The sequence below is a fragment of the Tupaia chinensis genome, unplaced genomic scaffold (assembly GCF_000334495.1).
Source record: "Tupaia chinensis unplaced genomic scaffold, TupChi_1.0 Scaffold000023_1, whole genome shotgun sequence".
In the NCBI taxonomy this organism is placed as follows: Eukaryota; Metazoa; Chordata; class Mammalia; order Scandentia; family Tupaiidae; genus Tupaia; species Tupaia belangeri.
Window position 1 is genome coordinate 4,087,142 of NW_006159453.1, and position 25,773 is coordinate 4,112,914.

At 40.7% G+C, this 25,773-nt stretch overlaps 1 protein-coding gene across 3 annotated transcripts in view; it reads right to left on the reverse strand.

Annotated features, from left to right (window-relative positions):
- LRRC8C (leucine rich repeat containing 8 VRAC subunit C) overlaps window positions 1-25,773 on the reverse strand; it is an 88,816-nt gene that overhangs the window by 32,002 nt on the left and 31,041 nt on the right. For 2 of the 3 annotated variants that reach the window (XM_027770540.1, XM_006140166.3), the window contains exon 2: window positions 1,355-1,496. In XM_027770540.1, the coding sequence (XP_027626341.1) occupies window positions 1,355-1,496 (142 nt within the window). Of the gene's footprint in view, window positions 1-1,354; window positions 1,497-25,773 lie in introns of those variants that run through there. The other variant, XM_027770544.1, reaches the window with a different exon arrangement.

A 25,773-nucleotide genomic window follows, 5' to 3' on the forward strand; every position in this document is an offset into this window, starting at 1 on the left:
AGCAGGAATTTCTACCTAAACAGTGTTGCCTAGTAACGCTTTTAATATTCTGCCTTTATCATGTCTCCAGGGAAACAGAGCCAGAAAACTGAGAAAGTCAGAAAGTCAAATTCTTCTGCAGAAAGGGAAAGGTTCTGTTAACCATTTGTCTCTGCTCTTACTGGTTTCTCTGGCTGGGAGGTTCCCTGCACGATATCTGCATGGCTTGTTCTTGCCCCGTCTTCAACTCCTTGGCCAAGAGTCGCCTTCTCAATGAGGCCTTCCTAGGTCATCCTGCTTAAGAATCACAACACCTATCCCACCTGCTAGAACTTTCTACCATCCTTACAAGCTTTACTTTTTTCCTTTGCTTTTAGTGTCTTCTAACATATTATATACTTTATTAATTGATTTCAATCATTTTGCTCATTTTTTTGCCTATGGAATTTATGCTCTACAAAGTTGGGAGATTTTTGCTGTTATTTTTCCCCCCACCAATAATTCATGGTGGAATAGAGCCTGGCACATGGTAGACTCTTCAGTTACTCAATTTATAGGTGAATTTACGCTCCCCTCTCAAACTCTAGTAGTTTTTCATCAGCATCCTTTTTTGCGTGGTCAGAGGTGGTCAAAATACTTTCAGTGACTGAATAAAATGTAGCTTGGGGTTAATGGTTAAGAACAGGACTTTGGAACCAAATTTCTTGGGTTTGAATAAGGATTTTGCCACTCACCTTGGGAGGTTCCCTTAACCTCTGTCTCTCAGGTGTCTCATTTGTAAGTGGGATAATAAGAGCATCTATACCTCAGAGTGGCCATGATAAAGTGAGTAAAAACAAACAAACAAACAAAAAGATGCTATGTAGTATATGAGTACATGGTATTCTATATAGAATAAATTTTGGTTCGGTTACATTTTTAATTCAGAGCTAAACATTGGGTAAAACACTGATACCTCATCAAAATGTTAGTTACTTGAGAAAACCTTATCAGAGTTAAGTGTGAGAGGTAAAGAAAAGCAAAACCTTCATTCAACAGTTCCAAAAGGCATCATGGAGATATATATTCTATATGTAAAGCTAACTTTAAAAGATAAGGGACCCTTTTTGATATCAGTAACATCAAATATTACTTGACTACAATCAGTTGCTGTTTAGGCTCATCAAAATCTTACAAGTACCACATGTACCTTCTTAGGAAAGTTTAGTAACTAAGTGCTTCAGGCTCCCTGCCATGATTACAAATATAATATACAACTAGAGAAGCACAACTACCATTTACACAATTGGAAATCACACACTCATCTCTGTTAAGAGGTTTCATGGACTTGGTGTCTCGCTCTGTTCCCCATTTTGCCATGGGTCCAGGCACTTACCTGTAGCGTACATCCAAACACCCCAATCATCAGCATGGCCACCGAGAGATAATCAGTAAACACATCCCACCATGGCTTCAGCACCCGGAAGGCAGGCTGCTGCTCAGAGAACTGCCGGAATTCTGTTACTGGAATCATGTTTCTGAGAAAGGAAGAAATCAGTATGAATTAATCTATCCTCATGCACAACACACTGCATTGTTACCGGCATTGGAAATATTGCTTCAGCCCATCAGAACCAGAGGTCTGGGTAAGTCCAGGAGCTGTCAAGGCATGCTGGCATTTCCATGAAGGAAACTCCCAGCTGAGGACATGAGACCCACATGGACAAGGCAAGTTTCTTTACTGAATCGGCGTCCAATATCAGGTTCCTCTGTGCTCCATATGGGACAGAGACACCATGGCCAGCGCAGTTCCAAGTTCCAGTTATTTCCTGGTTCCTTGCTTCTCTTCAACAAAACACAAAGATGCCAAAAAGGAAGAGCCCATCCTTTGAAAAGTTTTCCCTACTTATCTTACCATCCTGGGTTATCACTTTGAACTATTAATACTTTTCTAGGTGTCATTTCAGCATTGATTCGTGTTCCTTTCTTTTCTTTTTATAAAACGTAAGACTATCGCATTCAGGTCCAGCTGCACTAGTCTGCACTGCTTCTTGGCAGGCTGTGGCCACAGAGGAGACCCAGGTGAAATTCCCGGCCCACCCTAAAAAACTGGGCATGGTACTATGTGCCTATGTAGTTCCAGCGACTTGTGAGGCTGAGGCAGGAGGATTGTGACAGTAAAATCCTATCTAAACCTGCACACACACACACACACACACACACACACACACGCACGCACAGAAACATCACACTCACTATTACCACAGTGTTCATTGTGTAAATAAAAGTTTTCCAACATTCTAATTATCACTTGAAAGTCTGAATTTTATCATTGTCAACAAATAAAATCAGTTCTGCATGAAGCGTCAGGTTGACTTCATTCATCTGGAGGACATATATGCCATATACCCAATCTGAGTAATTGGTTGTTTTATTAAAGTAAAAGTGGTATGATACAACAGAATAGCTAATTCAACTTTCAATTCAAACAACCACACAAGGGCTTTCTCTTGAACAAACCATTATGCTTTAGAATGTAGCAAAAGTGCTTTCTGTGTTCTTCCCAAACATGTAACATATGTGTTAATACATATTGTACATACACATAATGCATTAATAGTGTATTAATACAATATGTAGTCAAGGGTTGACAGTTACTAAAACAGTAACTCACTGCTTCAAGAAGTTCATTAAGTGAAACTGCCTTTCTTTTTTCTTTGGAGAGGTTTTTGCTATAGGTCACGTGCGCTCGCCAGAAAAACAGAGAGAGACAGAGAGACAGAAAGTGAGAAATCGCGCCCTGGGGAGATGGCTATGCCGCAATCCCTTCTCTTCTCGGGATCTTAGGCACGTATGCACACATGCCCGGCATGAGTTTAAACTACTGGGTCTGGGACTCGAACAGCAGGCGACTACATAGGAGTCCAGCAACATAGCCATTACACAAACTGCTGGTCCCCGGCTTTTTTTTTTTTTTTTCCTTAGAGAGAGATTTTTGCAATTGGGTGTGTACACTTGCTGGAGAAACAGAGAGAGACAGAGGAACAGAAATTAAGAAATCACCCCTTGAGGGGATTGCCATGCCACAATCCCTTTTCCTCCATTCTCCTTTTGGGATCTTGGGCACACATGCACAAGTGCCTGGCATGAGTTTCAAGCTGCCAGGTCCAGAACCTGAACCACAGTCAACTATATTGGAGTCCAGCGACAACCATTACACCATCTGCTGGTCCCTTCATGATGTTTCTTAATGTATTGCCTCTCTCCTTGTACAAGAATGCAAGTTTCATAAAGATAGGACTTTTCGGTTGTATCTCATTCATTGATGGATCACAAATATCTGGAAAATAATGCTTGACATATAGCAGGCAATTAATAATCAACCAATAAATTAGTAAGTAGGTAATAATTCCAGTGATGAATAAGGATGCAAGTGACTTCAGTTTTAGAAATAAGAATTGCAAAAGTCAAGTGTGTGTCTGAGTAATGTCATGTGAGGAAGATCCCTCAGTGCAAGGCCGGGACATTAGCACACCTGAAGCTCTTATGAAGAAGTGCAACAGGGAAAAGGCACAGAAATACCATGATTGAAAATCCACGGCTTCTTTGCAGTTGTACTCCAAAGCTCCACAAATCTAAACAAAGTCACCAGGATATTCCCAAAACAATTAAAACACACACTGCATTTCCTTAAACAGTACAAAGGTAGAAATAAAAAGCAACCAAAAAAGGTCAAAATTTCGCAACTGCATAAAAATTATTATCTTTCTCTCTCAGGAAAGAATGAGTCCGGGTTGTGTTGTATTATATAATTGTGGTTCTTGTGCCAAGTATTCCTACGAAAACCCACTGAAGCAAAACACAATGATATGTTCTGCAGAAATATATTAATTAAAAAGAGAAAAATCATATGGGTTATAAGATTTTTAGAATCTAAAAAGGACCAAAAAGACAATATAGTCTATATTCCGTGTTTTATGGGTGAGAAACTTGAACCAAGAGCAGTTACGTGCATTGTCCAAGGAATAAGCAAGTGGTGAATCATGACTTCTCACCACATTCTCACTCCAGAGCTCTTTGCTAATACTGCATAATGTTGATTAGAACTTAATGAATTTGGGGCTGGTTCCATGACCTGGTGGGCGAGGCTGCCAGATCCCACCTGGCTGGTTCCCTGGTTTGCATCCTAGGCCTGGCAGCTTAAGAAACATGCCAGATGTACATGTATGCCCAAAATCCTGATAGGAGGGAGAAATAGAGAAGGGACTGTGGTGTGACCATCCCCACGGGGGGAGAGGACAAAGCACTATCTCTGGATCTATCTGGTGAGTGCACATGACCTCTAGAGTATATACATACATACATAAAATCTAAAACGTTTTAAGAACAAATAGTTTAAATAGACTACCTCGGAACTGGCAGGTGGTGTGGTGGTTAAGGGCGTTGGACCCTCACATGGCAGACCACAGTTCGAGTCCCAGATTTGGTGACTTGTTTTCTCTTTCTCTCACTCTGTCCCTCTGTGGTCAAATTAAAAATAAATAAGTAAATAAATAAAGTTAAATAAAGTAATTCTTTTAAAAAATAAATAGACTTTATCCTGTATTCAAATATCTCCTTTTTATGTCCCTTAGCTGATAATATAAAATTTTTCTTTTCTTTTCCTTTTTGGGAGAGGACCACCCTCCCCACCTGCCCCGGGGATGGGGTATGGCCATGCCGCAATACTTTCTCCTCTATTCTCCTCTCGGGATCTTAGGTACGCATGTACATGGGTCCAGTGTAAGTTTAAGCCACTGGGTCTGGGATTCGAACCGTGGTCAACTCTATGGGAATCCAACAACATAACCATTATGCCATCTGCTGGTCCCAATATAAACATTTAAAAAATAATAATTATTCACATGTTTAAATTATTTTTAAGCTATACTGATTTTATGGCATTGTAATATGAGAGAACTTTTGACTGGAAGGAATGGTAAGAGGCAAACTGAACTTGAATTCCAATGGATATTTCAGTATTATCCTCTTCTTGGCTATTTCCATGATGTCACATGCTCAGTTAATGGCCCAATTACATTATTTGGAGAGTCTTCAAATTGAGCTTAACCTGTTTTTCTAAGGGTAGTGGTGGGGAGCAAATATCACTCTTACCTAGCAATTTTGGTTTCCCTTCACACATAAACATATTATTCCTCATTCCAATTGTACTCTCATGTTTTTAAAGAACAATCCTTTTAATCACATGTACTTCCAGCCATACATCTCAAGGCCTCTGCTTTACATGATTGTTTCTACAATAACCTTTACTGGAGTCATGGGCCTTTGCAGGTGCTGAAAACTGTTACATACTATGATCAGTGCCTTTTTTCTCTTCCCAGTATGGTTCCCTTTCACTCACGTTCTCACTATAAGTTAATTATGAGGATGAATTATATGTCAGGCACCGTGCTAGGTGCTGAGGAGTCAGACGTGAACAAAACAGGCGAGGCACCTTCCGTCAGCCACACTACATTCATGGGAGAATGTTCATTAAAAAAATTCTCAGAAAAACATGAATCAAAACTGCTTTCTTTGTAAATGGGATCGATTCCTATTTCCTGTACCAATAGTGCTTTTTAAGAAGTTATTTTTATTTCACTGAGGACACAGTTTATATCTTCTAGATCTCTTTATCCTCTAGCAAATATCACAATACCCTAGAAGAAACCCTCAATAGTTATGTGTTAAACTGAAATAGACTTAAAACATACACTCATACACACACATGAATATCCAGTCCAACTATTTTGTACTAAAGACCAAAGTCTATTACGTTATCATTATCTCTGTGCCTTCATTTTAAAAATAATTATTTATTTATTTTATTTATTCATTCATTCATTTTTTAATTTTACCAGTGAGAGACAGAGGTTGAGAGTGAGAGAGAGAGGAAGTGAGAAAGCAAGCCACCGGATTTAGGACTCGAATCCTGGTCGGCCATGTGGGAGTGTCCAGTGCCTTAACTGCCACGCCACCTACTGGTCCCGTGTGCATTCTTTTTTTTTTAAAGAATTATTTGACTTAACTTTATTTATCCATTTGTTTATTTATTTTAATTTGGCCAGAGAGGGACAGAGTGAGAGAGAGAAGGAGAGAGAGAAAGTGAGAAAGCAAGCACCAAGTTGGCCATATGGGAGCCTGGTGCCTTGAACCACAACGCCCCCTGCCAGTCTCATATCCTCTCTTGTACATTCTTGACATTGCAATAAATAAAAGAGAGACTATGACCACATAGCTCAATAGTGTAAATAAGGATTAGTCAGAGAACATTCACTAAAGAAGAGAATGTCTGAGATAAGGAAAGGAGTCAGGAATAATTTATAATTTCAATGTCAAAGGTCATTGAAATTTTAATGCATAGTGTTCTATCTCTAATGCTAAAGAGGATGTACTGATCAATAAGGTCTTCTTCATTCTCAGCTTGTGCTCAAAAAAATGACCAAGTTTGTGACTTTCTTGTTGGGGTGAGAGTCACAAATCAAAAAACAAAAAACAGAAAACAGACCTAGCCAAAAATAATTGCTAACAGTATAGTGGTTTAGAATACTGTATTTCTAAATTGTGCTGCATTCTTAAAAGAAGATTTTAATTTTGGAGAAGTTTTTTTTTTTTTTGAGAGATTTTCACTGTAGGGCGCGTGCGCTCGCCAGGCAGACAGAGAGAGACATAGAGACAGAAAGCGAGAAATCACCGCCCAGGGGGGATGGTCACGCCGCAATCCCTTCTCCTCCATTCTCCTCTCGGGATCTTGGGCACGCACGCACACGCGCCCGGCGTGAGTTTTAAGCCACCGGGTCCGGGACACGAACCGCGGTCGACTACGTGGGAGTCCAGCGACATAGCCATTATGCTAACTGCTGGTTCCCTAATTTTGGAGAGATTTTTGTCAGACAGCTTCAGCTACACCTCTATGACACTAATAATAATGGAATGCTTATTCTGCACATTTTAAGTACATTTAAATTCAGAAATATGGACTATAGGCCCAACCAGTAGGGCCCTGCTGAGTAATACTGGAGCCTTATGGCTCCAGGTTCACATCCTGGGTTGACTCAGACACATCAGGTGTGAGCATACCCATGATCCTGTCTGGCTAGAGCACAGCGGGGCAGAATGCAGTATGATGAGGCCAGCTGGGGGGACTTGTAGCACTTTCTCACTCATGAAAGAAAGAAATGGATAGATTTAAAAGGAAAACAAAATTAAAACAAAAAGTCAAAAACACCCTGCCCATGGAAGGAAGGTTATGTTAGTTGTTCCTCTCCTCAGCTGTTTTCTGAGTACACATACAGTCTCTGAGAAACAGCTCAGCTCTCTGCGTCCACTGGCTTTCTTAGTGAGTCACCTCCTTGTTCCTCCCCGCTCCCCCACACTATTGCCTGTAAACCAGGAACAGACTTGCAGAAGGTAAAGTGCATGCATACCCGCACTCCATAGACCATAGATGGACCTATGGTCAAGTAAAAACAACAACAACAAACTACTACATCAGTCTAGCCTCATTTCAGAAAGGATTTCTGAACTTAAATGCACTGCAGAATAAGCATTAAAATGATTTTAGTGTCTTATGGATCTAGCTGAAGCTATTTGACAAAAATCTGCTCCAAATAAAAGCCTTTTAAGATCTCAGCAAGACTTATAAATGTAATATTCCAAACCATTAGTTCTTAAAAAAAAAAAAAAGATGTATTCACCCCTCGGACTCTCGATATCATCGACTGTGGGTTAGGCAAGGTTTCAATTCATCTCGCCTATTTCAACATCCAAAAATTAATTCTAAGATTCAGTTGAGTAAATCTGTAGTGATAATTTTGAAAATGAATTGATTTCTTCCTTCAATGGACAAAAAGAGACTGAAGTCTATCTTCGATCCAGTTCTACCCCTTGAACAAAGAGCACATGATGGTTCTAAGCAGCAGGCACACTGAAAGTGCAGCACAGGCCAGAAAATCCAGATGAAACTAGCTACGCCATTTACCAGGACAGCTCCCTTCTTTCTGACAAAGCACTAGCAAGGAAGGAGGGTGGAGAAGATAGAAGACTCCTTCTCCAAGAACATAAAACTAAAAAAGTTCTTTCTTTCTTTTTTAAGGTTTTTGTCATAGGGCACAGGTGTTCACCAGAGAGGAACAGAGAGACAGTGAGAGGGAAAGTGAGAAATCACCTCTCAAGAGGAACGGCCACACCACAATCCTTCTCCATTCTCCTCCTGGGATTTTGGACATGCATGTTCATGCGCCCAGTGTGATTTTCAAGCCACCAGGACTGGGACTTGAACTACGGTTAGTCATATAGGAGTCTAGTGTTGTAACTACCATGCCACCAGCTGGCTCCATTTTCTTAATTTATTTAACTTCTAGAGTTCAGGGTAATCTGAAAAGGCAGGGGTCACCTTTTATTTTTATATCCCTCACTCTGAGACCTAAAACGTTCAATGAATTGCTTGTTGAGTTGAATTTGATGCTATAGAAGGAAAGTTGTCTTTACTGTTTTCAGAAGTTTAGCTTTCCCAAATAACTTTTCACAAACTTAGATGGTAGACTGGTATTTACATAGGCAATCAACCGGAAGTGTGGCAAGAAAGCTAAAGCAACTTTCTGTCGAAAACCTTACTTGGTATTCGTGTGTGTGTGTGTGTGTGTGTGTGTGTGTGTGATGGGGTTTTTTTTGTTGTTGTATTCTTTTTTTGGCAGGTTCCTGCCATATCACATAGCAACTCTCCTGCCATCACCTACCAAGTAGCTAGGGCCACAGGTGTAGTCATTTCAGAAAGGGTCTTGCTATCTTGTCTAGCCCAGCTTCAAGCTTACTATCTTCCTGCCTCAGCCTCCCTGAGTCACTTAGTTGCAACCTGGGTGGTTTTTAAAAAAAAAATGGGGGTAAAATTTAAAACTTCCAGCTACATTAAATACAAGAACTAGGAAACAAACTAACATTGGTCAGAAAACAAGAGATCAGTATTTAAAGAGAGATTGAAAGACTCATGGATTTAGAGTATGATCATTTTTTTGAAGAATAATTTATTTAATTTCACTTATTATTATTATTATTTTAAATTTGACCAGTCAGAGAAAGTGAGAAAGCAAGCTGCCAGGTCCAGGACTCGAACCATGGTCAATTATGTGGGAGTCCAGCATCTTATCCACTGCGACACTTGACAGCCCCTAGAGTATGATCATTTTTACCTTCCTTTTTTGTTCAACTAATGTTTTATAGGAATCTATCATTTAAATTGTCCTTCTAGGATCAGGAACCATGGATCAGAATAATTCTCTTTGGGCCTCTTTAATATAGCTGCTCTCAATCTCACGCAGCTCTTGAAGTGAACTTCCTATTGGATGTCTCAGTAATAGAAGAAAAAAGTTCAGGTCCTCCAGCCTAGGAAAAAACAACTCTGCAGGAGGAAATCAACAACAAAACTTCTATTGTCAATACATTAAAACTGATGTGAGACCCAGCCAGGGTTCTGCAAGCTGCTAAGATGCTATGCTCTGTAGGCTGAGGTCATGGGAGGTCATGTGGGTTCAATTCCTGGTCCAGCCTAAAGGCTGGGCATGGTGGTAGGGACCTGTTAACCCGATGACTTGTGGAGACTGAGGCAGACAGACTGGAGCTGAAGGCTGGGCTGGGCAATATGGGGAGACCCTGTCTGAAAGAGCCAGACATAGTGACACACGCCTATTGTCCTAGCTGGGAGGATGAGACAAGAAGACAGCAACATGGGGAGACCCTGTTTAAACCAACAAACCCCCAAAACGACATGGATACACCTAAACATTAGAATATTAGATTATTGTTCATTCAGTCAATAAATATTTAAGGCAAGGTTTGTATCTACAGAAAAAAATAATTGCTGGGTTTGGCTCTCAATTTAATATACTGATTTAGTGATCTTCTTTTCCAGGTTAGTCCCCTCTTCCAAGTTTTATTTTCTCATAGCAAAGTTAATAAAGTCTAACGTGGAGTTATACAGCACTCCTAAAGTCACACAGTCTATCAATAGCAGCTGAGGGAGGGTATAAAAGATTTCTTTGTAATGAAGACTTGAAGATATGGTCAAAGGCTGCTAACCTCTCTAATTAGATTATGCTGAATATCTATATGAAAAAGTTCTTAGAAAATAGAATTCATTTAATTAAGATTTACCTACTTTTAACGATGAATATATGCTTTAATTTAAAAAGATAAAGGGCCAGCCAATGGCACAGTGGTTAAGGCAACTGGATCCCACATGGCTGACTATGCTGTTCTAGTCAATACCCCAAAGTCTTGAAAAATGGTCCAGGTGCATGTGTGGGTGTGCCCCAGATACCAAGAGTGGCCGTTTCCTCTGAGGGCAGGGTGGTGGTGGTGGTGGGGATGTTTTCTCACTTTCTCTCTCTCTCTGGGAAGTGCATGTGCCCTCTAGAAAATTGAAAACAAAGCAAAACAAAACAAACAAAGACAAAAGAGAAAACAATTACCCCCTCTCAAAAAGAAATAGTACATTTGGGAACCAGCAGTTAGCGTAATGGCTATGTCGCTGGACTCCCACGGAGTCGACCTCAGTTCCCGTCCTGGACACGGTGGCTTAAAACTCACGCCAGGCGCGTGTGCATGCGTGTCCAAGATCCCGAGAGGAGAATGGAGGAGAAGGGATTGCGGCGTGACCATCCCCCCTGGAGGGTGATTTCTCGCTTTCTGTCTCTATGTCTCTCTGTGTCTGTCTGGCGAGCACACGCGCCCTATAGCGAAAAACCTCTCCAAAAAAAAAAAAAAAAGAAAGAAAGAAAGAAAGAAAGAGTACATCTAGGTGATAGACATTACTAACAGCAAAGGCCAAATGATCCAGGTGGATCTTGAAAAGTCATTACAAAAAAGGTATTAACAATAGTTAGCCACAGGGCTTTGTGCCACAAGTCCTACCACTGGAATGTTCTTTCAAGCCTCCCTCCCGCTCCCACATGCCTGCTTTGCAAGTGCGCTTGCATAATGCTGAAGGCTCCCGAACCAGCACCAGCACCAGCACCAAGACCACTTACTGAGGGATGTAGGCTCTGATCTCCCTGCATTGGTCAAATCCTGCATTTCAGGTTTTCATAGCACTGTGGACTCAATGGCCCAATGATTTTTCCATTCATTTGTGTTTTCTGATTAATACTGGCCTCCTGCTTGACTATAAGCTCCATGAAGGCAGGGAGAATTTCTGTTTTGTACACTGTGCTCTTCCCAACACCTAACAGTCTTTGGCATACAGTAGATGCTCAATATACATTCATTGACCAAAGAATTTTTTTTCTTATCAGCAGAAAACCTTTATTCCTTTCAAGGACAATCCAACCACTTTCAAGGCTTCAATGTACACACAGCAACCGAAACGGCTGCCGAAAGCATTAGATATTAGGGACAAGACGCACGATGGGGGTTGCTGTGCCATCGGAATTAAAAACAAAGTTACCAGAACAGTCTAAATGCAATTAGACTAGATTTCTTAACTTGAACCCTCTGTCGGCAAAAAGTAGGAAAAAATGTACAGCCCATAAGTTAGCTTGGAACAAGACCCAAAGCAGTACCACGATTATAGATGAACTGACAGTATTTTAAAGCTGTTTACTTGCAGTTCTATAATAAGTAAGAAAGCTGGCTTGGAGCCAGGTGAGGTCTTCCTGAGAAAACCATGGCAAAGATATCTCAAGCCTTGCCAAACGTATTTTTAAAAATGGTTGAACGACCTAGACATAAGACATGGAAATCTAACAATATATCAACTTGCAGGGTGATATCGAAAGTTGGTTTCAGAACTGGTTTTATTCAGTAACTTCATTAATAGGATGAAAAGGTGGATTGGGGTGCTTGGGAGGAGCAAAATTAGTTCAAGAGTTGCTAAATTAGGAGGTTTAATCACAAATACTACAAAATGAAAAACTGCATAGAAAGAGTACACAAATTCAATAAAAGCTTCAGCCTGGTAGGTAGAAAAAGGCAAGAGAAAAATAAGAAAAACTGTACTTTTAGAAAAAAAATGGGGTCACTCAGTGATGGGGTGGTTCAGGCAAGTGGGTCTGGCTGACTGTGTGCTTAGAGTCATAAACCTGGCAGCTTGAAAACATGCCTGATGCATGGGTATGCATGCCCAAAATCCCAAAAGGAGAAATGGAAAAGGGATTCAGCATGGCCATCCCTCATGGTGGAAAATTTCTCACTTTCCCTCCCACTCTGTTTCTCTGTCTCTTCAGTGAGCACATGTGCTCTCCAGCAAATTAAAGAAAAAAAAAAAAGTCAAATACTTCAAAGACAAGATATTTGAAGTTCTGACTGAAGAGGGATTTAGGAATGAAGTAGCTGATCTTTTGGGTGCTGGAAAATAGGCTTAAGGCCAAGGAAAAGAGGTTTGTGAAACAACTCTGGGGATGTTTGTTTTTATGGTTCTGTAATACTTCATCTTCTTTTCAGATTGCCCATCTTAAGAACTTAACTCTTAATGTTTAAGGGACTGAAATAATGGTTACACAGAGATAAATGAAAATTGTTCCTGAAAAAATCCCCACTCACCAGAGAAATAGAAACTGGTGGAAAGATAAGCTTGTTCTTTTTTTTTTTTTTTTTTTGAAGTTTTTTTTTGCTATAGGGCGCATGCGCTTGCCAGACAGACAGAGAGAGACAGAGAGACAGAAAGCAAGAAATCACCCCCCGGGGGGATGGCCACACCACAATCCCTTCTCTATTCTCCTCTCAGGATCTTGGGCACGCACGCACACGCACCCAGCGTGTTCAAGCCTTCGGGTCCTGGACTCGAACTGCAGTCGACTACATGGGAGTCCAGCGACGTAGCCATTACACCAATTGCTGGTCCCAACAAGCTGGCTCATTTTTATTCAATGTCTTTGGATACAACCTGGGTCGGTCTTGGAGATTTGGTAGGAATGAAGTGGGATTTAGGGAGATAAGGTAGTGAAGGCTGAAGGATCTTGAGTCACCCTTGGTTTTCCCCTTTATGAAGGCTGGAAAAGGGATACGTTATCAATGATGACAGCTACTCCTAGGGTATGAAGTTATGAAGGGCAAATGTAGTGTCTTTGAAAAGCTTTATGCCCTGAACACCAACACAGTCAACATCTAGCAGCTTGACTCATTCTTTCTAGAAGTACTAGAATAACTTTTATCTGAAAGATATTATTGAGGTCACTAATGTGAACAAAGCAATGAGTAAAACATATTCCCGGTACTTATGAACCAGTAAATAATTACATGCAACCGTTTAATCACGACTGTGACAAGCATGAAATAGAAGTGCAGGATGCTCTTGACAGAAAACGGAACTACCTGGGCTCTGGGACTTTCGGAAGCGATGTCCACAGCAAAATATGAAGTAGAGGTGGTAAAGATTCCGTGAAGTCAGAGGCAGGCAAAGGCCAGGAGAACATTCCAGACTGAGTGAAAAGTTGGCAATGTGATGACTTTTTTTAACCCCTCTGTTTCTCTTTTTCCTTCCATGATTCATTATAAATATTATATTTCTGTTTATTTTGAATAATGTCAGACCTTATTTTTTAATCTTTAGAGACATAAAGACAAAAGCTGGTCCAGATGTCCTTAGACAAGGAGGGCAACGAGGACAAGATACTAGGTACATGTTCTTAGGCTGCACTGGCAAAAAGTCACCAAGATTTGCTCATCAAAATTCTTTTTTTTTTTTTTGGTCTTTTTCTTGGTGTAGGGGAGAGAGAGGACTATCTGACATGGTCTCATGGTCAGGGTGCTCTGCAGCCTCCCCGTTAGTTAGGAGTGCAGGCACACACTACCACACAGGGCCTGTTCAGGTTAGTCTGGCATCTAGACCTGTGCCTTCCATGTGGTCCCAGTCTTGTGTAGTGGCGTCTGATGGCTTGGACCACCATAGCTGGGCCCCAAAAGTCTTTTCTAAGGTGTGAGTGAAAATCTACCCAAAGCAAACTTTCTGTAGACACACACAGAGCTTACAGCTTCACCTTGCCCCTGGCTGTGAAATGAGGCAAACTGCCCTCCACCGTGTGAACAGACCCTGCCCTAACTGGGTCATCCTCCTCATGATGCTCACTCTGTGTAAACATTTATCCCATGTAAACGAGACCCGAAGTCCTGGCTCAGTGGCCCATGTTTGGTACAGAGTTCACAAAATTCTCATCCCAAGTAGTAGTGAATGCTGCTTTAGAATCTCAGCAGGCCATTGTCACCAACAAGGGGGCTGCTCAGTAACTTTCTGAGACTGAACACAAGTGACAACACTGATGGCAAAAATGGTTTCCCTCCCTGCATCTGTCCAAACATGCACCAGCCTGCTGTGTGGACAGCTTACTCAGAATCCACCTGGAATTCCTCCTTAGGAACTAACACAGGAAATTCAGTCCTTCAGGGACAGTCTCCTTTGGTCTATTTCTTTAGTTTTCTGTTTTTCTTCTTACCTTCCCTTAATTTTCCCTTTATCCTTTCATTTTTTCCGTTTTATGTCTCTCTATTCTTCAACATTTTTTTCAATATTTTCCACAAAACTACTAAGTGCCAAGCACTGGGGACAATAGATAAATCAGAAGCTATAACAAAATATGGAGGTAACAGATCTACAAACAAAGACACACTATATATTAATTTTCCCTTTATCCTTTCATTTTTTCCGTTTTATGTCTCTCTATTCTTCAACATTTTTTTCAATATTTTCCACAAAACTACTAAGTGCCAAGCACTGGGGACAATAGATAAATCAGAAGCTATAACAAAATATGGAGGTAACAGATCTACAATATATATGCATGTGTGTATATATATATATATATATATATATATATATATATGTATATATGTATATAAAATAAATATATTACACAACACTTATGTATATATGTATTACACACATGTACACATGTGATAAACATGTAATATAAAATATTAAAATGTAAAATACATATACAATATCTTATATATATGTTACATATATATATATTGTGTGTGTATATATGTGTGTGTGTGTGTGTGTGTGTATATATATATATATTTATCATTGAAAAGCACAAAGTCCTGCCATTTAAGGTTAAATTGGAGGGCCAGCAGGTGGCATGTAGTTAAGGTACTAGACTATCACATGGCCTTCCATGGTTCGAGTTCTGGACCTGGCAGCTTGCTTTCTCATTTTCCCTCTTTCTCTCTCGTGAGACCTATGACAAATACAAATAATAATAAATAAAATTAAATAAATCATTCTTTAAAAAAAAAAAAAAAGCTTTAGGGTTAAATGGGTAAGCCTGGAGGACATTATGTCAAGTGAAATAAGCCAGGCACAGAAAGAGAAATACCACATGGTCTCCCTCCTGTGTGGAAATTGAAAAAATGACCTCATAGAGATAGAGCTATGAAGAATGACTACCAGAGGCTAAGAAGGATGGCGGGGGAAGGGATGTTAATAAAAACAAAATTATAGATAAGAGGAACAATGTCTAATGTTATAAAATACAGTAGTCAGAATGTGCTTAACAAAAATTCATTGTTAACCTCAAAAGTAGCTACAAAAGAGGATTTTGAATGTTCCTGCTAACGTAAAGAGAAATGGTTGAAATAATAGGTGTACTAATCACTGATTTAATCATGACACATTACATTCATACACAGAAACATCACACTGTACCCCTACAAATATGTACATTACATTGGGTTGTTGGAAACATCATGACACACTTTTGCATAGATAAATGCATCATGACGTTTCCAGCGACCCAGTATAGTAGCTTAAAATGTGATATTACTTTTCTTTGCTTCTCAGCTCAGTATGCTGAGTCAAACACAAATGGTTTGTGTGAGCCAAACCAGCACTGGGAAAGACACACAGCAACTAGCCACTTAACTCCTGCAGGTAGTTTGCAAGAGACCTGTCGGGGCAGACAGGGCATGAAAGCAAGCCTGAGAGTGTTCTGGGATGAAGAAACAGAAATAGAAATGAACAGGTATCTTCATTTTCAGAATCTGAATTTAGAAATGGAATATATTCAGATAGACTTTTTGATAAATCCCTTGCTGTAGTATATAAACTCTTGGATCTTGCTTTTCAAAATCTAAGAACCAAATAGATTTTTAGGAGAGCTACTTGAATAAGTTTCTCTATATTTAATATTTTCATCCACTATTTCATAAACTGGCATTTTTTTCAAGTGATAAAATCTGTAGTTCTTTTCTAATCAGTAGGTTTTATAATTTCTCCAAATACTTAACCCCCACACTAACAATGCATCAGCTATTGTGGTTATAGAAAGAAAAGCAGCAAACATCTGTGTAAGGAAAGTAGCTGAAGGAATTAAACTAGGAAAAAAAAAACTGTAAGAACATAAATGAGTCAAGATGAGGGTATTACAGCCTTAAGGGCATCAACTTCAAAGAGAAAATGAAATTATTTGTGTTGCCCTAGTAACACCAAGATAAAATGTGGAAATAAAAATGCAAGGTTTAACATTAAAAAAAAAAAACCTTCTTCAGCAGTAAGATCTCCCACCTCATGGAATGAGCTTTACCATGGCAACATGCAAAAAAAAAAAAAAAAAAAAAGACCATGTAAACGGATTAAATGCAGAAAAAATCCAAGGTAAAGGGGAGGACAGTAATAAGGACTAAGCCAATCTAATAAATAGTCTACATCTTTCTTTTCTTTGGTCTACACAAATAAATAGGGAGATGGCAAAGAATTTGCAGGGATCAAATGTGATCTCCTTCAGTGATAGTTAATCTTTTTGCTATGGGTGGGTGTGCTCAAAAAAAAAAAAAAAAAGTTAAGCATTATGTTATTTCTACCCACTCATTTTCCCTCAAATGTCATAGAATCTCCATTCATTCTAAAGGTCTGATTTTATAATAGGAAAGCAGTGAAAAACAAGGAGATAAAAACATCTCCCAAGGTCCATTTTCCATGGCCATCTCCACTCTTTTAGAAGAGATCCTGTCCCTGGCTATTAAGGCTTTCCACAAGAACAATCACATAACTGTAGAACTAAAGTAACACTCTAGGCTCATAGTGATTGGGAGCACGGCACTGAGGCCGAGGTGCCTGAGTCTGCGTCCTGGCTCTGCTACTTGAGAGCTGGGTAAACATGAGCAGGCTAGATTCTTCATCTTCAAAATAGGGACAGCATCACAGGTTCCTTTACAGGATCTTAGGCAAGTGTATAAAAGATCACTGTGGCAAACTCTAATTGCAGTGCTAGGCAGGAAATGAGATTCTGTACATGAAAGCAACTATTATCATCAATAGAGATGGCAAGCAAATTTGATTAACGTGATAGCGAGGTTACTATTTTTTTTTAGAGCTTTTTGTTCTAAGATGCGTGCGCTCGCCAGAAAGAGAGAGACAGAGGGACAGAAAGTGAGAAATCTCCCCCCAGGGGGGGATGGCCATGCTTCAATCCCTTCTCCATTTTCCTCTTGGGATCTTGGGCACACACACACACGCGCCTGGCGTGAGTTTAAGTCACCAGGTCTGGGACTCAAAACACAGTGGACGACATAGGAGTTCAGCGACATAGTCATTACACTAACTGCTGGTTCCAAGGTTACTATTTTTTAAAATTTTTATTTCTTTTGGAAAGAACACCTAGCAAAATTCTAAGGGTAGGACACAATTCTGTTGTTTATAGGAACAATGTTGTACAACAGTTCTCTGTCTTGCTAATGACCACTTTATGCCTATCTATTAGTAACTCCCCATTCTTCCTATCCCCAGACTCTGAAAACCACCATTCCACCCTTTGATTCTATTCATTTGACTATTTTAGATACTTGATATAAGTAGAGTCATGTAGTATTTGTCTTCCTGTGACTGGCTTATTTCACTTAGCATAATGTCCTCAAGGTTCTGCCAGATTATGGCATTTGAAGACTTTTCTTCATTTTAAAGGCTAAATATATTCCATTGTAAATATCGACCACATAATTTCTTTTATCACTTCATCCGTCGATGGGCACTTATGTTGTTTCCATAACTTGGCTATAGTGAATAAGGGAGTTTACTATTGAGAATAAACATTTCTTAATATTTGTAACCTTTAATACTAACTTGAGATACTACACTTGAAAGAGAATTCTTTATAAAAACAGAGGGAATGGGCCAGCCTATGGTCTGATGGTTAAGATGACTGAATCCCATATCTGACCACAGAGTTCAAGTCCTGGACTCAGTAACTTGGAAAACCATGCTGGGCACATGTGTGTACATGCCCAAAATCCCAAAAGGAGGGGAAAAGGGAAGAGGACAGATTGAGGTGTGACATGCCCAATAGGGGGTGTTTTCTTGTTTTCCATCTCTCTCACTCTCTCTGTCCTTCTCTGGAGAGTGCACATGCCCTCTGGCAAATTGAAAAAAAACAAAACAAAACAAAACAATAAAAAGCAGAAGAAACAGATTTTCAACAAATCATTTTGTTAAATGGGAAGGAAAAAGATGTAACAACTGGCATTTAGTGTCATTGTGCCTACTCATGGCCAGACATTAAACATACATGAGGTAGGTATTTCCTTTGCTTTATAGAAGAGGAGATATGCAAAGAGAGACTAAATAATTCCCTCAAGGTTTCAGAGCCCATGAATGGCATAGCAAAAATTCCCACTCAAGTCTGTCTGATTCCAACATCCAAGCTCATTCCACTTCACGAGAGAAATTATTTTAGTCTCCAACAACCTCCTTTATGGGAAATACAGTCTTGGTATCCACTGGCAAAAGCACCTATGTGGGGGGTTAACTAAGGACTATATTCAGGGTGATCCTATTTATGACTTGAACACTCTAGCCTAAAATCTGTCACTGAGAGCGAAATACAGTCTAAGTAAAGATCTTTTGGAATGCTATAAAACACCCAGCTTCTGTCCATTGAGAAATCCCTAGTATAGAACGTACCCTTCTGTTATAAATAGCTGGCGGGTGGGAAGAGGACTTTTAGCAGAGCCACAGAAACTCTTTTGTATCACACTCCTGGTTATACCTGCTTTTCCTGTGATATGAAATTCGTGGGTGGAGAATATATTCCTCAAACATGGTACTGTTCCAATCTCCTTTAGGAGGACCCAGGTGGTTTCTAGGAACTCAGTGTGGCAATACAGCAGAACCTTCTGTACTGAGAATTTGAATAGTAGGAAATTTATACCAATTAAAATAGAAAGACAGTGACTACCTTACTTCCGTTTGATTGTTCTTTTTCAAATTAATTTGCTCTAAAGACTTCACTATTAATCATCTCTTGTTCCTACAAAATGATCAAGATCTCCCTGTCTTGAAGTTTCAACAAAGTGTTTTGCCTTACTGAAGACAGGCACATTCAAAGGCTTCATTTTTCTAGGACTGGTTCAAATGTTCCCTTAAAAGAAATTATTATGAGTCTCCATTTTTGGCTTCCCCATTCTGTTCCCACAATGTTTCCAGAGGAAGGGAATTAAAAATTCTTTAGGTGGACTTTATGTAAAATATTCCTATAGGGAAACCGGCAGATGACATAATGGTTACATCACTGGACTCCCATGTAGTTGACCATGGTTCAAGTCCTGGACGTGGTGGCTTGAAACATGCAGGGCACGTATGTGTACGTGCCCAAAATCCCAAGAGAAGAATGGAGAAGGGACTGCAGCATGGCCATCCATCCTGGGGGGTGATTTCTTGCTTTCTGTCTCTCTCTGTCTCTCTGGTCAGCACATGTGCCCTATAGCAAAAATCTCTTTAAAAAAAAAAAAATCCTATAGGTACCTAAAATCTCTTTCCAATCCATGGGGCTACAGCTTTAGTGCCACCAATAACACTTGATATCAACATATCAGAACACAGCAGACCATTCTGAAGTTTGAGCTCAAACTTTTAGGGAGCTGTGACTTGCGGTGTGATTTCTCATCAACCCGAGTTCCAGGGCTCTCCGTTCCAGCAAATACTGCCCTGAGGTACTTCTATTACTGCTCTGCTTTCTCTTCCACCTCAATTTCTTCATCTCGCTGCCCTAAGTTTTCTCCTTTCTAGATTTTCCCAATATAAATAACTTGTGCTCTATCCGATGGATCAGATACAGGGTTGGAGAGAGTAGTCAAGATGACTCCAAGATTTTCAACCTACGAAACTAAAAGTTAGACGTTGCCCTTGGAGACTCCAGGAAGGGCAAGTTTGGAGGGAGGGGGAGTGAGGAATTTGATTAGAGATGTGCTGAACCTGAGGTGTCTATCAGACAGCAAGGGGAGGGGACACCATCAGCTGGCTATAGGAGGCCAGTGTTAGCAAAGATCCGAGGTAGACATAAATTTGAAAGTCACAGGACATCTAAAGAGCCATGAGACAGGGTGAAACCAGTCAGGGAATATAAAGAGCTGGGCAAACTATTTAAATATTTCTTAGAGCAAGGAGCATTTCCAACCAGACATGGGCACTAATATTGCTCTCTTGCTTCCTTCAGTTCTCTGCGCAGATATCACTGGAGGTGTTTCTCTGGTTGCTCTGTTGAAAGCAGTAACCCTAAGCACCATCAGCAAGCCCACGCTCATTCCCTTGGCTGTTTTTCTCACAACATTATCTTTATTGGATATACAATACAAGGAGTCTTCAGCATGTTCACTGAAAACACAGTTTAGGAATAACTATGCATGGATTTAAAAAAAAATTGCACCAAAACAAACTAGTACTTTCATGGCATTTTTCAATGAACTTTTGAAATCCCTTCATATATGTATTTACCTGTTTACTTGTGTTTTTGTCTGTCTCTTGTATCCTAAGGAAAGCTTCCTAAGAAACAGGGATTTGGCTTTTGCTTACACCCATTTCCCAATGCCCAGAACAGTGCCTGGCATACAAAAAGTACTCATAGTTGCTGAGTGACTGAATGAAACATGAGTGTATACTTATTCTGAATTTCTCCTAGTTGTTTTTGTTTGTTTGTTTGTTTTGGAGAGGTTTTTGCTATAGGGCGTGTGCACTAGCCAGAAAGACAGAGACGAACAGAGAGATAGAAAGCAAGAAGAAATCACCCTCCAGGGGGATGGCCACACCACAATCCCTTCTCCATTTTCCTTTCGGGATCTTGGGCACGCATGCACACGTGCCCGGCATGAGTTTAAGCCACTGGGTCCAGGACTTGAAATGCGGTCAACTCCATGGGAGTCCAACGACGCAGCCATTCCGCTGCGTCTCATTTTCTGCTGGTCCCTCTCTTGGTGGTTAAAATCACATAACAAATATGAATGTCAACACCAGAATTTAGAATACGGTGTGCTCAGTTTTGAGGAAGAGAACTATCGGATCTCTTTTGCACCACTCTGCACTTTTTCCATCATACCTGTACTCTGCTTAGGGCCAAGGAAAAGCAAAGTGATATGAGGCCACCTGAGAGATCTGCATGGAGGTGAAGAAGGAAAATCCTCTCTCTTTTTCTTATTCAGGACATTAAAAGAAGAAAAAATGAAGAATGAGACCTGAGGTGTTCTCATCCTGACTTACTTTGAACCGTGGGTTCTTTCAATACTGTTAGCAGTGTCATTTTCTTGCCTACATTCCTATTGCCTGTCTCAGTCACTTTCCAGGGACCTACTTTGGAATAAGGCAATGACTGCAAGGAGGGAAGTAGAGGTGTTTATGAAGTGACAGCAGTGCAATAGTGCCCACTGACAGTTCGGGTCAGAGTATCCAATGGCAAATGGCCACCCATGAACAAGCATGACAAAATGCAGGAGCAGGCCAGGGAAGTTTTGATGCCTTGGAGTGTAACAACCAGTAGTAACGTCACTCTTTACAACAGCGACCCATGATACTGAATTTGTGGTATCTAAGAGTCATAAAGTTGGGGCCAGCAAGTGGATTCCTACATGGCCGACCAGGGTTTGAGTCCTGGGCCCTATAGCTTGAAACTCACACTGAGCATGTGTGAATGCGTGTCCAAAATCCTGAGAGAAGAATGGAGGAAAAGGGACTGCGGCAAGGACATCCTTCCTTGGGGATGATTTCTCATTTTCTGTCTCTCCCTGTCTCTCTGGCAGGTACACGTGCCTGACAGCAAAAATAAAAGAGCCATAAAGTTAACCCACTGCTGTACTGTCATTATTCAGGTTCCTTCCTGAAGTTTAGGGCTCTACTTTTAGGGAATATGTAAAAATATTAGATAGACATTTACTTAAGGACATCAATAATACATTCAGATTCCAGCCATTTCTCACCCAACGACTGCTATTCCCTGGCCCAGGACACCCTTACCTCTGATTACTGGATCCCTTGCTTCTACCATTGACTCCTGTAAGTTAGGCCCAACTGAGCAGCCACTGAAATACTGGGTTTCTCCTCTACTCCAAACTTTCCTGTAACTCTCCCTCTCACTCAGAGAAGAAGTCAAACTCTTTATCATGTCCTTTGAGGCCCTGAGCAATCACGGTCTCACCTCATGCCAGTCTAGAGTTCAGATACTGCCGCTTCTGTCACTACTACTTTGGTGCAAGCCTTCATCCTCTGTAGTTTAGATCGTATCATACAGCAAATTCAATATTATACCCACCCTACTATTTCCTTTCCTCCTATCCTACCTTATCTTCCTCCATAGCCCTTGCACATTGAACATACTATGGAATACATATCTTAGTTACTTATGTGTTCACTTTTCTTTTTTTCTGGGGTGGGGGAAGAGCAGGGTCTTATTGTCATCATCCTCCTGCCTCAGCCTTCCAGCTGGAATTCCAGGCATTCAGCACTGTATTTGTCCTTCAGGTTGGACCAGAAACCAAACCTGGGGCTTTCCATGTGGTTCCAGCCTGTAGACCACATCTTAGCAACGAGTACCACCACGGCGAGGCCTGCATTTCCATCTCTGTCTCCTCCCACTTAAGTGTTAAGTCCTATGAGAGCAAGACTTTTTCCTGATTTGAAATGGATTTGTCCCTCTATGTCTAGAAGAGTACCTATCCCACAGAGGTCATTCAACAGATAATTTGTTGAATGAAACCATAACGTAGCAGAAACACAACCTATACAGAAACATTACCTACACTGAGATAAGCAAAGGAATATGTCAGGCTAACAGGTAAGACAAGAGCCTGGAAGGACACAGACAGACTGAAAGGCGAAATATAAATGCTTCTAACTAAGCACATCACAACAGGCTTCAAATTGCTGCAGGAGAGGGTTAGGAAGCACTTGTCGTTAAATGACTGAGTCAAAGGTTCTGGAACAAAATCTGTGGGTTGATCATGTCATGGAGATAGGAGAACTAGGACAATAAATCATGTTTCGATGGTGAGCCTTGCCTTCTGGAGGCAGGGTGCAAGCTAAGAGAGGTGAGTACTTCTCCAGGAGCCAACATCACTTACTGAAATACGGAAAGCTCTGTGTGTGTCCAAAGGGAAAACACATGAATGGGTTTTGAATTAGGAACTGTTGGCTGGAAAGCCTGTTGACAGAATCTGGGCTGCCTTGGTCTCCTGAAATTCATTAGAGTACACCTGGGGAGAGAGAAACTCCAGGGCAGTAGACATGGCTGTCACCTCTGGCTGTGCACTGGAATCACGTAGAGGGTTAAAAACTCTGCTGCCTGGTGCGATCAGATCCAAATCCTCAGGGTGGGGTCCAGACAGAAGGCCTCTTTTTTAAAAAGGTTTTCAAGTGATTCCAATAAGCAGCTGAGGTTGAGAACAATTTTCCTAGTAATATCTGCTTTCTCTTCTTGCGATAAAGAGTAGAGCAACTACCAAATGAGGTTTGGGGGGCAAGTCAGAGCTTTATCTAGAAATACCAAAGGCAGAATTTACTTTCTTAAAATGATTTCAGCATTCTAGGAAGACATTTGTATGTATGTATATACATCCATATATACTTAGAGTACATACATGCATACTTATGTATGTTTACATGTGTGTGTATAAAATTTGCCAGAGGGTGCGTTTGCTCACCAGAAAGAGATAGAGAGACAGAGAGAGATGGAGAGGGAGAAGGCACTCTGCCCCCACAGGGTGTGATCACATCACAATCCCTTTCTGCCCTATTGAGATTTGAGGCACACGGGCATACACTCCTGGTGTGGTTTTCATGCCACTGGGGCTGGGATTCAAACTGCACTGTCAGTCATGCAGGATCTAGCTCCCTTAACCACCAGGCCACAGAGCCGGCCCAGATTTATATAATAAGGTCATATCTTTAGTTCATATTTGCCTGGACATCGCCTCTCCCCACGTGGTCACACCAGGACTGGCAGGCAGCCCACCCTCTCTCAGGAAGAGCATGCCACACAGGTAGTATCTGAAGGTCTTAGACCACAAGTCACTGTCCTATTTGGGAGCCCATGGCTGAGAATCTGCACATGTAGTCCAAGATCAACACTCTCCCCTCTGCTCTTTCGCCCCTCCACTCCCCCAGGTAATTTCTATTCTCATCTCTCTCCCCTCCCACACTACACATTCGGAAAAAGGCAGAGCCCAGGTGGCTCGTTTGGGCACTCCAGGCCTCTGACCTAGTTGTCTGAGCTGTAATACTTTAACATGCCAGGGACAGACCTCCAAGTGTGCAGTGATGACTTACCTTCCAGAACAGTTTCTGAAGGGAGATGATGCTTTGACATTCGAATGATAGACCTATCAGCATGCGTTTATTTTTTATTTATTTATTTATTTTGGAGAGGTTTTCGCTACAGGAAGCATGCGCTCGCCAGACAGACAGAGAGAGACATAGAGACAGAAAGCGAGAAATCACCCCCCAGAGGGGATGGTCACGCCGCAATCCCTTCTCCTTCATTCTCCTCTTGGGATCTTGGGCACGCACGCACACGCACCTGGCGTGAGTTTTAAACCACCGGGTCTGGGACGCAAACCATGGTCGACTACATGGGAATCCAGCGACATAGCCATTACGCTAACTGCTGTTTCCCAGCATGTGTTTTCATTTCGTGTTTTATTTTAGAGTAACAATGAGTATTGAACCTTACTTAACAAAGCTCTCTTTACGTATAAGAGAAAACCCCACCTCCACCACAAGCTCAGGTTTATTTAAAGTGTACCTAGAAGGGTCAGGCATGTCACATATATTACATTATTTAACCCCCGACTACAGCACTTCTACGTAGCAGAAGCCTAGTACAACTCCTCCTCTTACAGAAGGAGCTAAGACCTTGGCAGTTAAACATCTTGCCTGGCATTCATTAGGCAGCAGTGAGTCAGGAGTTTGACAATAACCCAGGTAGTCTGTTACTACAGCCCACTAAACTGGACATTCCACAACGTAAACGACAGAATCAGAAATCAGATCTTTCTCAATTTAATTTAGGAACTAGTAAACAAGAAAGGGTGTTTTCCTTCACAGAAGAGTTTCTTCAAACCTGAAAGTGATGCTAACTAAAACTTCCTGTTAACTTACATTATATTACCAGAGAAGATTACTTTCAAATTCATATTATACTGAAGAATATAACACATACACAGAGATTTTTTTTTTTTTAACTGTGCTTACTTTTCCACTGGCACTGGCTCCTAATTCTTTGGCTTTAAATATTGTAGCTCTATAGCCTCTTGGTCAGGCACTTAATAACTTGAAAGAATTTAAAGAGTAGAATTTACTTTGCTCAATAGCCAAATAAGAATACAGGTAGACCATTTTACTGTTGGAAAAGTGCCTATTTCGGCATACTATTTGAACATGTTGTCACTCAAGATGAAAGATAACACATAAGTTCATTTAATATTTTAAAAATATTTTTAATATTAAATATTAATCTAATTTAATTTATTCATTATTATTATTATTTCATTTGCTTTAGGGCACATGCACACAGCAGAAAGAGAGCCAGACAG